General features: G+C 37.4%; 1 protein-coding gene across 5 annotated transcripts in view; it reads right to left on the bottom strand.

Annotated features, from left to right (window-relative positions):
• The window catches only part of MYLK (myosin light chain kinase), a 212,298-nt gene that overhangs the window by 75,489 nt on the left and 120,566 nt on the right, over positions 1-16,243 (bottom strand). For all 5 annotated transcript variants that reach the window (XM_013171240.3, XM_048072380.2, XM_066999193.1 and 2 more), the window contains 3 exons: positions 9,286-9,423; positions 8,412-8,609; positions 7,016-7,262 (listed from right to left, as the gene is read on the bottom strand). In XM_013171240.3, the coding sequence (XP_013026694.2) occupies positions 7,016-7,262; positions 8,412-8,609; positions 9,286-9,423 (583 nt within the window). The remainder of the gene's footprint in view (positions 1-7,015; positions 7,263-8,411; positions 8,610-9,285; positions 9,424-16,243) is intronic.

The following is a 16,243-nucleotide window of genomic DNA, read 5'->3' as shown; positions in this document are numbered from 1 at the left end:
TTCCCAACTCTGATCACCTTTCAAAAGACTCTTGCTAGATAAGAGCACCTTTAAGCCCGTTTTGCCCTGAGGTTTAAAACATGGACTTGGGAGTGCCTTTCTGTTAATTTACCATAAACATATTGATTGGCTTGTTTTTAAATAGCCCAGAGAAATGCATTCCTAGGTATTGTTCTGTTTGGGTGACTAAGCTACAATTTGACCCATTTGCAACTTTCAATGGAGTCACACAGTATGCAAGTGTATTAACACAATTGCAGCAAAAAGTTATACTTTTATAATAGCAGTTAGTGCCATCACCTTTTCAGACAGATTTCCCTTGCTTTCTGTTGCTTTAGATAATCAAACAATGGATCAGCAGAGTGTGAAAATCAAGACTTTAAAACCAAGAAGAAACTGCGGAGGTTGACCAAAGTTACTGGACTGCAAAGCTAAGGACTTGCTGGTAGGAATACACCTTATTTGACCTTAAGACCTTAACAACAAGAAGTCACAGAAATACTTTCAACATTTCTTACCCCCAAAAATGCCGACTATGTACACTAGAAATTGTTAGCGATGGCAATCCATTTGAACAGCCCTCAAAGCCATAACCCTAATTTCCTTCAATACAAAAGGCTAGAGAACATCCAAGTACCAAACAGAAACTGTCCAAATGGCAAGACAGGAGCCAAGTCAGTGCAGGGAGCATTTAAGTCAGTTCTATGCTGGAGATCTGCCATTCTTACTTCCTCTTATATTTGACCTCCATTTGGAGGCAAGATAAATAGAAAGAAGTGCATGTGTCACTTCCTCCCAACATACTGATTGGCACTGAATGATGGGAAGATACCGATGTTGTCTTCAAACAATGCCCAAATTCATTGCAAAATGCTGCCTTTTGCAGATATTGAAAACTCATGATTTTTTCTTTTCTTTTCCCTTATTCTCAAAAGCTTTTAAGATGAGCGGAAGCACTCTGAAACTGCTTAAGTAATGCTGGGCTGTTAACAGGATACTCATTTATCCTGATACCTCCCATAAGTCTCCTAGAGCCCAACTACTCTCTCTTAAGTACTTAAGAGCAATCCAAAGCTGACAAAGGAGAAGAGATCATGCAAGCTGAAGTACAGACATTTCATAGCATTCATCAAATAGGGAGGCATCACTGCTCAGCTTCTGTCATGACTGTATGGCAAAAATATTTGCCCACAAGAATTATGTCACCAGTGGGAGAGGTTAAAGTAACAGACACAGCACTCTCCCAAGAGAGGAATCTAGGGGTACTGAAGTGACCCTGACCACTGTGAAGAATAATGGCATTTCTTCAGGACGCACTTCTGCAGGGCACCTTTCCCTCTGCCAAGTCTTCGCACGTGCAAAGAAGCAAATAAGGAAGGCAAAGTAGACCTTTCTAGACTAAGCTATTTTTTCACAGGGTTTGGAAAATAAAGGAGGGAGCAAGAAAGCAGGAGAGCATTTTGTTCTCTCTATTTTTAAAACCTTGGGAAACACATACAAATTACAGCAACAGTAGAAGTACCTAGATGGACAAATGATTCACAAGGTAGTTTTTTGATCTTAGTTACTGTTTCTGATTCAAGTGAATGGCTGAAAACTAGACCACTGGATAAAAACCTTGAGTCTGACTCTTATTCATCATGTCCCTGTTCAAAAGCATAACTTTCTCAGGTCAAATCCTGCTTTCCAGTGAAATCAGAGGGAGTTTAGTTACTGGTATTAGGAGAAGGGACAACATAATTTTGTCTTCTGAATTCAGTTGCAGAGTCTAAAAAAGTGAAGTAACTAACATTGACCCACCTTCAAGACCACAAGATGGAAAAAGTGAACCAAGCCAAGAAAAATTAAGAGGGATTGGATGATTTAGATGCTAAATTCAATCAAGAATAATTCTGGAAACTTTGTAAATATTTATGCAATTTCAGAATCTAGGCAAGGCAAGATACATAGGGGCAGTTAGAAAAAAAATAGAGCTTTGTGGTATACATGCACTACTGCAAGTCTTTCAGGTCTCTGCTGTTTTGAGTCTTGGCAATAACAATATTCTGCATCATGAGGTTCTCTGTGTTAGGATTTTATCAACAAAACCCTGGCCAAAGACAAATCTCAGTGGCTCTGTTAATGTGGAATAAAATGTAAGACATAAATAAAAGTTATGCTTAGTAGTTATGAAGATTTGTCTGAAAGTTTGAATTTTGCAGGATTGTTCTGTATAATGCCCATGCACAGGATTTAACTTTAAAATGTCAAGGAATAAAACAAACAAACAAACAAAAAACAAAACATAACAAAACAAAAAAATAAAGCCTCAGCTGCAAGGCCTGAAGCAATCTTAAAAATAGTTCCCTCTCCTATTGTGGGATCAGTTTTCCCTGGAACGGCTTTTATGTTCAAAGTATCTTGAAATACTAGTTTCTTGGCAGAATCTACTCAAATATTTCCACTGAATCTTAGATGGGACTTATTGTCTCTGTGTCCTTAGGAGTCACTCTCCGGAGGAAGAGGAAAAAAAAGGTATGCACTGTTAATTACAACATGAGGACACACTGAAAATTCTTACTGACCTATGAAGTGTGAAACAAGTATTGCAAAGTAAATTACATTGTTTGAGAATGAACAGAGAATAGTAAATTAGTTGATCCCTAGCTATAGCTGGTGTTTTCAGGTAACTGTAAAGCCTCAGAATGAGGTTTTGCAATACTTTTGTGAGTTAGTTAAAGAGGTAGAAAGCCCAAAAAGAAACAAACAAACAAAAAAGCTCCATGAAGCTTTCACCCCAAAGAACACAACTAATCTACTGGGTCACCAATTTAGCTGACATAACACAGACCAGATCTACTGACTTCAAAGAGAATCCGCTGACTTGCCTCACTTTAGGTCTTGGTAAAAATGCCTTTTTTTTTTTTTTAACATATGAAAGACTACTAATTTTATTTGCATTTTAGGGTATTGAGAAGGAGAATGGAATGGGAATAGGTCATGGTTTCTTTTTCTAAAAATAGACAATGTGTTGATAGCAAGGTTTGTAAACAGTATTTTACACAAAGACAGAGCCATATTTACTGTGGTGTAATGGAATGTAATCTGACAACTACTTTTTATATAACCTGAAATGCAGAGTATTTGAGGTAGCAGTGATTTATAAGACGAATGTTTACCTCTGATTTTATTTACATTATCAAAATCTCTAAATAAGGTTATTCAACATTAACCAAGCTTTTATGGAAGGTGATAGATGGGGAGAAGAGCAATACTAAGCTTCTGAGAAGACAAAGGTTAACAAGGCAGATGATTTGTTTAAGGAACTGCAGGAGGATTTCTGAAATCTCTAGTGTTGCCTGTGCAGTTATGAAGACAATGGTTTTGTTCAACAACCTCAGTCTCAGTCCAGTACTCCCATTTTCTTTGCTTATCTTTGTACTTACAATGTATACACTGACTGAAAGAACATGGGAAAAACACACTGTGACAAAAGGGTACACATGCTAGCATCATTAGAAGGATGCAGTGGACAGGAGGAGAAAAAGATTTCTGTGGTTTTCTGCATAAAAACGGATTGCTATTTCCCATTTCAATTGTGATGGTTTCATGGAGACTCTGACCAATTTCTTGTCCTTCAACTGTATGGCAGGCATTTGGTAGGCTGACATGTTCAAATTTCAACAGATAAAACAAAGCTGTGCATGAATCTTTTTTTTTTTTTTTTTTTAATGCAACACCATTTCTGGAGGCCTGAGCAATAACAGGCTCAATGGAACATTATTAAGACAGTTAAAATGAAAAATGGAAGTGTATAGGAATAAGAGGTCTGTGTAGGTTTAAAACAAGGACCAGGAGCAGCTAAAATGACAACCCTCTTGGAAGTCAGACTTAGTAGTTCGCTATACAGAAAAAGACAAAGCAAGAACATATCCTGAATGATGCTGAGGGAGGGAAAGAGAGAAAGCCAACCAGTAGTCATTGATGGATCACATTGGGATAATGCTGGGCCACACACCCTTGTCAGTTCACTCTGATGAAAAAAGAATGAACTAGGAAAATCCTATATTACACACAACTTTTAGAAACCAGAGATTTAGTTTGTGAGAAGCCAACACAAAAGATGTGGAGATACTAGGGCAGCATTTAGGGCTTAAGAATAATGGAGAAAACAAACTGGAAAACAATTAACACTGGTATGAAACTATGCCCAGACTCAGTAAAGGAGTTGGAGAAGGAATGACTCTCTGAAAGCAGCTATGCAACATATTTCTAAAACTAATACATGAAAAGGAGCTGCACATTTCATTTGAAGAGAAAACGATTATGTTTAAAAATAGCCCACTGTGTATTGTTAATTTCTGTGTAAATTCTTCTCTGAATTGACTTGTGGTTTCTTGGTTATTCCACATTTTTAATGGACTTTGTAGGAGTTTTTGAGAGAAAGACACTAAACGCAGCTCTTCTACTCTCAGGTACTGTTAAGACTGCTCCTTAATATATAAACAATTCTCAGTCAAGTCTTCAAGACAAATGCAAGCAGTTCTACAGCTATTTAGACAAGATTATTTGCTGTTGAAAATTATTTTAGCTCTGCTGCAAAAATGAAGTTATACAGCTGACATTTGGCTCCTGGAATATTCCTGAGGCAGTTACTTCTCTGTTATTCATAAGCAATAAGCAATTGCCTAAAAGCATATGGCTTTCTGTTCCCTGAACAGTAGCAGAATTTTTACAAATGAGAGCAGGGTGAAAAGAGGTATCAGCATTCCCCTGGCTCTAATTCCAACACAGCTTTAGTCCTTATGGATTAGAAAAAGACAACATGAATGCACTGATCTTTGTGGGATCCCCTGCTATTTGTCTCATAAAGGGATTAGGGAATAACTGAAACTAGTATGTAATCAGCTGTGTTTTCTTCTAGCTACTGCTTTACTTCTTCCCACCCCCCAAAAAATTCTCCTCCAATAATTTTATGAAATAATTTCTTATCTAAGCATACTGCCTGTTCTATTGTACAGTCATAACATTCTCTCCACTTTGACAAGTGTCTTCATTGATGAATTTGGCTAGGGTGATCATCAGTTACGCTGAATCGTTGTCAGCATTGTTCAAGACAGCCACATCGAAGTCCTACACAAAGCCTTCTTGGCACTCCTTTGTTCATCTCTTTCTTTTTCCTCCTTCCATGCATGAAGTTTTGCTGAAATATCTCATCCTCTTTTAGTTCAAGTGAAACCACCAACACACATACAAGTAGAAGGTAGCAACGCTCACAGTTTGATTTGCTCTATCCTGTTAGCAAAGTTAGCAACCTTAATGCAATTGAACTGTTTCTAGTCCCACCAGTGTTAATCCCATATTGAGTATTAGAAACACTACTGATCTCCAAAGAGACTTTTCTTAGATGCAAGGATGTATGTAGACATAACCTTCACAAATCAGTATTATGCATGCCCTTGACCACCTTAGCTTATTGTGAACAAGCCAATTCTTCTGTAGCGAGTCAGTTCACAAATTATTGCAAATAGTAGAAAGGGTCTAAATCTACTGAAGAGCTTATTTGCAAAAAGTTCACGTTGCATATGGTTCTACCTACATAAGTGTTAGTAATAAGACTTGAAATTAAAACAGCTACACTTTTCTAAAGCTCCCTGTTCTGGTGAAAAGTGATTACCTTGTCCGACTAACAATACCAAAATATACAGAGGCTAGTTTGTGGCTGTCTGTAGTAGCCCATGGAAACATACCTTAGGACTAGATATGTATACAATAACATGTCCATCATTGTGACAATAACTTTATTCCATTTCTGACACGGGTTGGAAAATAAACAGTAATTATACAAAATTAAATTCATTGTTTAGGGGCTAAATGGGTTAAATATATTACCCCTCCCATAGGTTAGGAAGACAAGAGTAATTTATTTACAAGAAAATAAAACACAACTCAGCTTTCGAATTTCATACTAGTCTGAAGGATATGAAGCAAAGGTAACTTTTTTATAGCTTAAAAAAAAAAAGAAAAAAGAAAAAACAGAATAAAGCAGGCAAGTGTAAGTGATGAGGAACTGTAATGGTAATGTTTTGTGATATTGGGCAGTATCTGGCTAAACTGTCTACTGGACAAGCCAGCCAGGCCTAAAAAAGTAGCATGCAGAGCAGAGCAGATTTTCTTCCGGGGTAATAGATTCAATTGTCCATGATGGTCAGAAAAATTTTAATATAAAAGGTCACTAATATTAGTCAAGTAAGGCGATATAACTATGCACAATAAATGGCAGAGAATGATAATATCAGTTTAAAGTTGTACATTTGGTTTTCTAAAACCTCACAGGAAATACGTTATTAAGTCCAACCCTCACCATTAGAAGTGGAAAAACATTACAGCACCTTCTAGAAAGAAAGCAGTAGCAAATCTGATGTTTGATTTAAAGAACAGCTATTTTACCAGAAAATAAATAAAATAAATTTAAAAACAACTCTTCCAAATTTTGTAGGACTGGCGAGATGCTCAAAGCATTAAGGTGCCTCGTTTCAAAGATATGACAAAAAAAGGAGACTCCAGTATCTGTATAAATTTCAAACATTTCCAAAATGGCAGGGGAGCACTTTCTCTTCTTAAATGTATGAACCATATAATCTTGTGGAATGGCCCTTCCTGCTCAGGCTGTTTCATGGAAAGCAGACATCCTTACAAATATCCAGAGAAATGCTAAAAATGATAAACAAAAACTCCAAAATCAAGATGCTGTTTTTGTTTTCCCTTGCTAGAAACCCAAGTCACTTCCCATACTGGTGCTACAAAGTTTTGTTTTTCAAGATCCCCAAAGAAACTGTATACAGTGTTGTCCTTCTCTCTTGTGTTTCCTCTTGTAGTTTGATTAGATCTCTTCATCCCTCCAAAATATTTAGTTCCTCTAGTACTCTACTGTTTTGTGCAGATAGAAGGGAATACTCTTGTTCAGGTGGGAATTTCAGCTTGAGGGTAAATATAAGTAATTGGTCCAATGGAATAAACTTCAGAGCAAACATACCTGAGCTGAATTTCATATTGCCCTGCATGTCGAGACTGCACATTCCTCAAAATCAGTGTGAAGATATCTTCATTTTGCAGGATTTCACACCCTTTTCCTGGCAATATTTCTTGCCCATCTTTAAACCAGTGAACGGTGGGGAAAGGATCTCCAGCAATGGCACAGGATATAAGGACATTTTGCCCAGGAGCTGCCGTCACTGATCTTGGTTTGCTAATGAACCAGGGCTGAATACCATCCTGAGGTTCTGTAGTTTACAAACAGAATTTACAATCAGGAGAAAATGCCAAGGTTGAAATTAATTTCAGGTGTAGCAAAAAAAGAAAAACAAAGTTGTTTTGAACATACAGGGTGTAAGTTTTTAATCTGAAAATAAACCAGGCTTTAATTTTGGAAGTCACTTGTGTTAGTACTAAAATTAATCATTTACTTGGCACTTTACTGGCTCAATCCAAACTTGTATTAAGGGCAAAACAAAGGGACTTTAAAGTTGCCCTAAAAGGAATCTTGAACATTTGTCTGTAGAGAATACGGATAGGAATAGCTTTAAGGGCAACTAACATTACTCTGACTGCTGTTTAGATCAGAGATCATGAATTAAATCATTAGGAATTGCATAAAATTGCATTTAAGATATAATGCTGACTCTGATGCTAGACCTCAGGGAAGGTCTAAATTCAGAGCAGAAAATGACAACTGACTACAGACCCACCCCTTAAGGCACAGCTCGCTGAAATCCTGGAGTTAAGATCCTTTATACTAAAAATAATGAAAGCTTCCTGTCAATCTCCAATTATTTGAAGTAATGACTATGGGAAAATAGTTGGCTTACAGCAAGATTAGATAAAGTCTAGTGTCATGAAGGTAGTGAATACCCAAATCATGGTAAGTTTGGAGGTACTTCAGTGTTTACTGTGGGATTTACATCATACGTGGAGATTCAAAGCCAAATTTTCTGCATGCGGTTCTCAAATTGCAGAAATCATGTGTTCCTCACCCGCTAATGCTAAAATACCTGGCTCCTAGACAGCTTTTCCAAATAGTCAGTGCTTTAATTAGAAAGAAAAACATCATTAAATGGTTTACATTAAGTCCATAGCTAAGTGAGCCTCGTAATTATAATCTGAAGCTGCATTTAGCAGAAGTTTTGCACTGTCCCTAGGAATAGGACTCAGGAATGCATTTTTGAAATAGTAACATAATGTTCCAGAGTGAAATCATTTTTTTAAAGTTGCTTCTGCTCAATATCCTTTTTAATTCAGATGCAGAGACTGAAAACTCCTAGTATCCTTCACAACAGACCTTATAAACACTCATCTACTTTAAATAGACAGTCCTCCAGCACATTAGAATTATTTCCTTTTTGCATTTCCTAAGGTGGAGAACAATGTTATACCTTGTACCGTCAATGTAGCCTGCGTTTGAGTTTCTCCTAATTCATTCCAGGCTTCACAGGTATATTTGCCTGTGTCTTCAGGAAATACTTCCTGGATGTACAGACTGTACTCATTGCCTTTCTTCTCAAAATGGAAATCCTCTGTCTCCTGGATTTCTTTCCCATTGTGCAGCCAGATAATTTCAGGAGGTGGGTTAGCTGAAAAACAGCAAAGAACAAAAATTAGAGACATACACAAAAAAAAACAAAAACCAACCAACCAACCAAACAAACAAAAAAAACCCCACCAAATTTTAATTAAGAAAATGACAGAGTTTGGCTGTTTTCTGCCACCTGTCTGCAATGGCATCTGCAAAACTTTCAGGAATTTCACTAACTCTGCTGATGCTGTGCAATGTAGAACAGTTCTAAGTCTGTCTTACTAGAGTTAAAATGCAAATGAATAAGCATGTATACAATAGGGAGGGGAAATGATTTCTAGTTACCACTAAGGTAGCTGTCAAGGGTTTCTATTACCAAAGTTCATACCAGGACTGCTCTCTTCTGCAGTGTTAATCCTACCCCAGCTGACAGGAATTCAGTCTTGCCCTGTTCAAAACAAAGGCTTTTACAAGTCCTCTGAGATTTAGTTTTAGTTCATCAGGACTTGATAATGACCTGACAATTATTCCAGTAAAGAAACACTTGTACAGGTCCGAACAATGTTCATGCACCCTGAAGAACAGACTAGACTATCCTAGTTTTCAGTTTTTAAAAACTAGTTCCTTGAAATATTATTTTCAAATACAAAGACACCTGCTAGAAGAAGAGGAGAATGGCAAAAAGTGCAGCAGGACTGAAAATGTTTAAATGATACTGTTCTATGTCTACATACCTGATACCTCCACTGTCATTATCACTTGACTTCCATCCATTACCTTGAGGTCAGTCAGGCCTTTAAGGAAGATGGGTGCAAAAGTCTTGTTTAACTTGACAGCCTGTGCACTTTCTGCCTTCTTGCTGCTCTTCTTTTCTGTGAAGTCAAGAAGGGAAAAAAAGTGATCTCTTACTGCAATTTTCATTACAAGCTTTGATGTTAGGTTCAAACTGATTTGAAGCGAGTGGTCTCGTTTCAGTTCTCACAAGGACACATCACTGAAGCCACTCCAATACAGCTGTTTTTTCTGCCAGTACTCCAAGCAGGAAGACAGGAAATCAGAATTGAATTGTCTTTCCTGCAGAGACCTTCCTAAGTCATTATTAACACATATGATTGAATATCACAAAGAAGTTTGCAGTCATTTCCCCCAAGTACATATTCTCAGGTACAAAAAGAAAAAATAACAAAGAACAATAACTTGTAAACAACAAATCAACACCTTTAACCAGTGCAAAATTCACATAAAAATCTTAAAATAAGTTACAAGCTTCTACTCTCATCGAGTAGTTAAAAATTTAAACTCACATGAATAGAGGATTTGCCACTGTATGAAACTAGAAACCAGTTAGTCAGTTAGATGGTCAATGTCAAATGGATTTGAGAACAGCTAAAAGTTTACCATACTCCTCTTGTATGTTACACTTAGCCAACTGATTGATGATGGGGAAGTCTGAAACCTGAAGTTATCAACACACAGCATGAAACAAATTGTTGGATTGGGGCTTTTTTCTTTTCTCTTGAGGCTATATAATCAAGTGACTGGTGCTGGAGTTAACTTAGTGACTCTTAAAAATAAATCTAGCTGTGATACATTTCCAGTACCTGCAGTGTTTTTCTCCACCTTGTATTAAGAGAGAATGATGCAAGGTCATTTAACTGTGTCCTATATGGCGCACTAGACCAGGAAAGATTCTTCTGCTCTAAAAACCATAGCTAAGACACTTTTGGAGACGAAGTAGTGATCATGACCAAAGGTAGGAAGTCATAAATATTTATCGGTCACTTGGATACACTTTTTGTTTTGTTTAGCTTGAGTTCAGACTTCTTACGTCTTACCTCTAAAATGCCAACCCTAGTTTCTGTCCATACATGAAAATAACTTCATTTTGCTTATTTCTACCCTCAACATTTTCAAAGGTATATCAAGATCATCCAAAACAGTATTACAGTAACACAAAGTGCCAGACTGGAAAAAAACAGATATTCCTACAATAAGAATAAGCTGAAAGCACCTAACTGAGCAAGTCCACTGAATTTCCTGGAGGCCAAAAGTTAAGCTTCTCCCAGGGCTATTTGAGCTCTATGTAAATTTGGAAGCTGCCTGAAGAGGAAGTTTTTCCTCTTCTCTAGCAAAGGTTTTTCTAGCCAAAGTCTTGTCCTGCTGGCTTACGTTGATCTTTTCCTGGCACTGAGCAGCAAGACGTTGATGCATGTGAGAATGGAAATATGGGACCTGACTGAGACTCACTCAGAGCTTGGTGTTATGGACTTTGTAGTCTGAAAAGCTTGATTTTAAACCATGTTCATCAGTCTTAGTGCGCCCTATAGTACCTGCTTGTGGGTACTGATACTGTACAGAAAATGCATGTGAAGTTGGGTCAAACCCATCTACACTAATAAACCATTGTGGTTCACCATATTCCTAGGTTTTGTACTGTTTACTCAGGGAAACTGCTACTTACAACTACCAGACTAAGCAATATTAGCACATATTCCTTCACTACTCCAGTGCACTGCAGAAAATCCCTTTGTACCTTAAACAGAAACAGACCTGTCAGGGGAAGCAGAAATCCATATAAGGTGAAAAAGAGATGGAAGTCTTATTTCATTTTAAGTTTCAGGGGAAACTGGATATAATTACACAGAGGAACATTAAGATCGATTATTAAGTCTGAGATATTGAAAACCTGAGGATCACCTCAGGGACAGAAACAAAGGCAACTTTGTGTATCATACCCTTTCTGAAGACATTCCTACCTTTGTACACTGTTTGATTTAGTCCAGTCCTTTAAGCACTACATAATTTCTTGATACCTGTTACAGAGCGGGAATAAAAATGGTTCCCTTTCTATTGCTGATGTTCTTTGGAGCATTGGAACAGTGAAGACATTTCTTCAGCAACAGATATGTAATCTTCTGCATATAAAAACTCAAAAATGTCTAAGCAGTTATAAATTACACCCAAGTCAGCATCACATCGGAAATTAGAGGCTTGGTCATGGCTAAGACTACCTGTATTCGTTTTCAAATGTTTGGCATCCAGGACAGAATAAGTATATGACTAAAAAGACTGACTCCATAGCAACTTGAACAGGCGTTCTTCAAAAACATTCTACTTTTACCTCTTATTTTTTTATATATATTTTTTTTAAATAGGATATCTGATTTTATGCTACTGCTGTTCAATAGTGGTCAGTAGCCTATGTTTATCCTACCAAATCATTTAAGCAGAATATCACCAAAATTGTCTACAATTTTTTCACCTGGTAGCAACAAATAAAAATATTTAAATTCTAGTCCCTAAACACTATTTGTTCATTAAGAAAGCATAGGGGCTCATTTCATGCAACAATTCTTCCTTAAGATCTGATATTGTAGACTTCTAGATTTAGGAAAAAAAAAAAAAACAACAACAACAAACCAAACAAACAATACAAACCAATTGATTTACTGACAACTTTAGTTTTTAGCAAATGTTTTATGCAAAACACCAGAGTTAGTTTTAGATAAGTTAGTTTTGTTTAGTCTTAGTCTAAAATCACTGCATTTTCTCAGAAGGGACAGATGTAATCACGTAAAGGGCAAGTTACAAGGTCTGAATCTTAACTATTTTCAAATTCTGAGGCTTGTAAATGCTTTTAGCTGTTAATTTATTACATAGCAGCATGCAGTGACTCAGTGCTCCTCTGACAAAGGCTTTAACATTTCACAGTTTTACCATGAGGTAGCAGTAGTTTACATTTTCACAGCTTATATTAATGTACCTAAGCTTTTCTTAAATTTTACAGATCATTTGGAAAAAGAGAAATCAACTTGATTTTGGAGGGTACTTGGGAAAAGAGAGACACTACTCATTCACTGAGCTGCAGACAACATTCACCTGGCTGCAGAGCCCAGAGCAAGAGGAAGAGAAAGAAGAAAGCATCAGTACTACTCCAAGCTCAGGTACTGCTAGCCACTATGTTTCTGACTGAAAAAACAAAACAACAACAACAAAACAACACAAAACCAAAAAGAGCACATCCTCTTTTACAGTACTGTGGGGGTATTTTTGCAGCCAAAACTGCAAACAATAAAAATATATCACACATGGCACCAGAAAGAAAATCCAGAACCTAAAGAAAATTGTCTGACATTGGCATTGAGGGCATGACTTTGCTATATGCCTACCCACTCTCAAGCTTAATCAACTGGATGTGAAATAGAGGAGATCTGATCTCTTCCTATTATGTTAATGCGCTCTAATCACCTACAGCCATTTAACATCTCCCCCACCACTCTTACTTCTTATTGCTTCCAATTAGGAGTAGGTTTACCTTTAAGAACGAAAAGAAGGAATATTAGAGTTAACACATAACAATACTGTCATAGTGACCACAAAAATTTCTACCCTGAGTAGCTAATTGTCTCCCTCCTCTTCCTTTCCCCAGTCAGCTTTTGCTGCTGCAGGGAGTTCACCCTATGCGGATCATGCCAAAGCATTTGTGAGAAACATCGGAAAGCACTAGATAGTGTGGGCTTGATAAAACACAGGTACATTTCAATAACTTGTTTTCAGACCGCGACTAGTTTAGTTTGCAGTAGCTTATAAAAAGTCTCAATTTTTAAGCACAACTATTGGTTTCATGCAGGTCAAATCAGGCAAGATAATACAAAAAATACTGTGATTTTCTCAAAGCCTGATTATAGAGCACTGAATTCTCAAAGGTTCCACTAAAATTATGGGCTCAAGAAGTCTAACAGCTCTTTGCACAGAGCTGTGGTCTGGCATAATGCATAAGCCCATCTGGGGCAGTCTCTGAAGAGCTGCAGTGTCTTGTCATTTCAACAAGCTTTTGATAAGGCATTACACAAGATGACAGATTTAAAAGCCCACCACAATGATCCCACTTATATGTTTCCTATGTTTTTTGCCTTTCCTCAGGTTTTAATATGCATGAATGTTGGAAAATGTCAAGTAATAAGATGCACAGCTCAGTGGGAAACAAACAAGATACTCCACATCTGCCACTCAAAAGAGCTTGGTGCTTAGCCTGGAAGACCAGAAATAGTAAGCAAGGCATTTAAAGATTACCTTATATACCCACATATGTTTTTCTACAAAGCAAGTGTAATAAAGGCTTTTCCCACAGTATCGCCTTACCCCCGAGGGTTCATTTTTTATTAGAAAGACACTCTAATAAGCATTCGAATCTGTGTTTAAAGAAAAAAAAACACATTTAGTGCATTAAATCCACACAGATTAAGGAGAATTCAAATGCTTCCAGTTATTATTATTATTTTTTAAACATAAAGATGGATTCTCAGCATATTTGGAAGGCAATGGTAAAGAGATGCATTGCTTCAGATACAAAACTTTCCATTCATCTCTTACACTGCTCTCCTGTGTTTGTGCAATCAATAGTAAATTAATCCCTCTTCAGCTACAATATCAGACATCTATTTATTAACCTCTATTAATAGAAATTTAAGGTGAAAAAATGCTTTTCTATTCTTTGTCTTTTAAGCCACAACTTCAAAAATACTTTGCATCAATTTAACCTCCGCATATCTGCAGACAGGAAATTATTGCAAGACTAATATTAATGTTAGCTGTGGGCCCGAGCCAAAATACACTTGAATTTTTAAAAACCTAGACCTAGTGAATCAGAGAAGAGAACTTGAAACATTTATACCGTAGAATGATAAGCAGAGGTGGGTTATTGTGTTGAAGGTGTATACATAAAAGAAAAAGTCAGTAGAATATTCATGCTGCTCTGAAGTTAGCCCACTACAAATCAGTTGTACCATACACATATACCTGCAAGTACTTACTTATTAAGGTAAAAGATAAATTTATGCACACAGAAGGAAAAAATGAGTCAATAGCCTCACTACGGCACTTTAATTCCTAGATTTGCTATTGAAGCTAGAGTGAAGCAGAAAGTCCAGATAAGGACACAAACTTTAAGATTTCCAAAGACTGAATTTGGGTTCTACCTGGCCTCTAGATAAAACAGTTAACATTTTATGGACATTGTCTTTTCTAAGAAATTTTCTTGCTTGTTTGCCTGCCCAGAGGTACTGAAGACTTATTAATATGAGCTGCAGAATGCTGACATCTCCTGTTGAAATATCAGGACTTCAGCACGCTTCACACTGCACAGAATAACAGAAAAGTAGAGGTCAGAAGGGATCTCTGGAGACTGTCTAGCCCAACCCCCTGCTCGAGCAGGGTCAGCTACAGCCCTGAACATATACACCATCAATGCAATAACTCAGCTGCAGAGGATCAGGGTTACAACTGGTTAGAGGTCAGGGACACGCAAAGAATAGAAAGTTTGCTGCGTTATGTTCAGAACACTGCAAACACGCTGTTTAGTCTTATGAGAGATTTAATTATACTCAAGGAATCTGTTTGCCAGAATCACATGGTTAACTGCCAAATAATGCCTAGCGTGAGCCGTGCGAAAGGACTGCCTCAGCAACATTTACCATTTATGGTGTTTAAATATCATTTTGGCTCAGAGGCTAATATGTCAACTGAGCTGAGGGGAATGCTTAACTCAAAGCGCTCTCCATGTGAGCGAGCTCAGAGAGAGAAGCAGCAGATTTCACTAAAATCTTTCAAAGAAAACCTCAGATTCACACATATACATACAGCCAAAGCTGTAAAGTAGCCTGGCCAGATGAACCAGACATTTTGAAAGGAGTTTCACCTCTCCAAATATTTCCAGTGTAAATAAATCCAGCTGTTACTGGATCTCACGTTAACAATGTTATCATCTCAAAAAAATGATGTTGTTACTGTTATTATTATTATTATTATTATTATTTTTACAAGGCAGAAAATTGATATTAGGACACTCATCTCATCTGTCTCAGACTTGAAGTGAGAGGGTAAAAATATGCTCTGCAACTTTTCCAAGAATCGCAAACTTGGTTTATACTGGCATAAAAAAAAATGAGACCTCTATACACTTGAGACATGCAGGGACATTTCTCCTTTATTAAAGATCTCAGGTTGGTATGCCATTTTGCAAACTTTGGTCATGAGAACTAGACATTTAACGACCCAGCAGTGTTTTTCACATATCTAACTCCCATCATCTAGTTCTGCAGTTGTAATCGGGTTTTGTACATGGAAGGCAAGGCTTAAATATCCTTGGGAGATGCTTTGTAGTTACAGACTGGATGCTATGCCCTGCATGCATTACACAGAAGTATTAACCCCAGACTAACAATGCCCTAAGCCTATATTAGCCAGGGTGGTTAGGGATATACAAAGGAAGCTGAGTTCCACTTTATCCAGCTTGGCAATCTATTTATTTTACTGCAGTACTGCAGGATAGTCATCCAGCCTCTCCTGCAGCTCTGTGTACATTCTTTCTTCTTTGAGTCTTTCCCTCTGTATGGGATGTCACCAGGTCTTCAGCATTTTAACCTCTGCTTTGTCTATTCAGTTTCTTCTGCAGCCCACAGCATTTGAAAGAGATGTCACTCCAGAAATCCTACTATCAAAAGGCTGATAATACCAGTAAGACCCGTTATTTGTGAGAAAAGTGGTCAAAAATCTCCATTTATTCTGCAGAGGACTACAAAGTAGCCAGCTGGTTTCAATGCAGAGCACTTCACAGTCAGTAGACCAAATCCGCAGTGACAGTCTCACTGGAAGTTTTGCAGTCAAAGAGCTGTTTGCTTTTGCCTTCAGAAC

The sequence above is a fragment of the Anser cygnoides genome, chromosome 6 (assembly GCF_040182565.1).
Source record: "Anser cygnoides isolate HZ-2024a breed goose chromosome 6, Taihu_goose_T2T_genome, whole genome shotgun sequence".
Classification (NCBI taxonomy): domain Eukaryota; kingdom Metazoa; phylum Chordata; class Aves; order Anseriformes; family Anatidae; genus Anser; species Anser cygnoides.
Note: the sequence above shows the minus strand (reverse complement) of the source record. Positions and strands in the feature narration are given on the sequence as shown.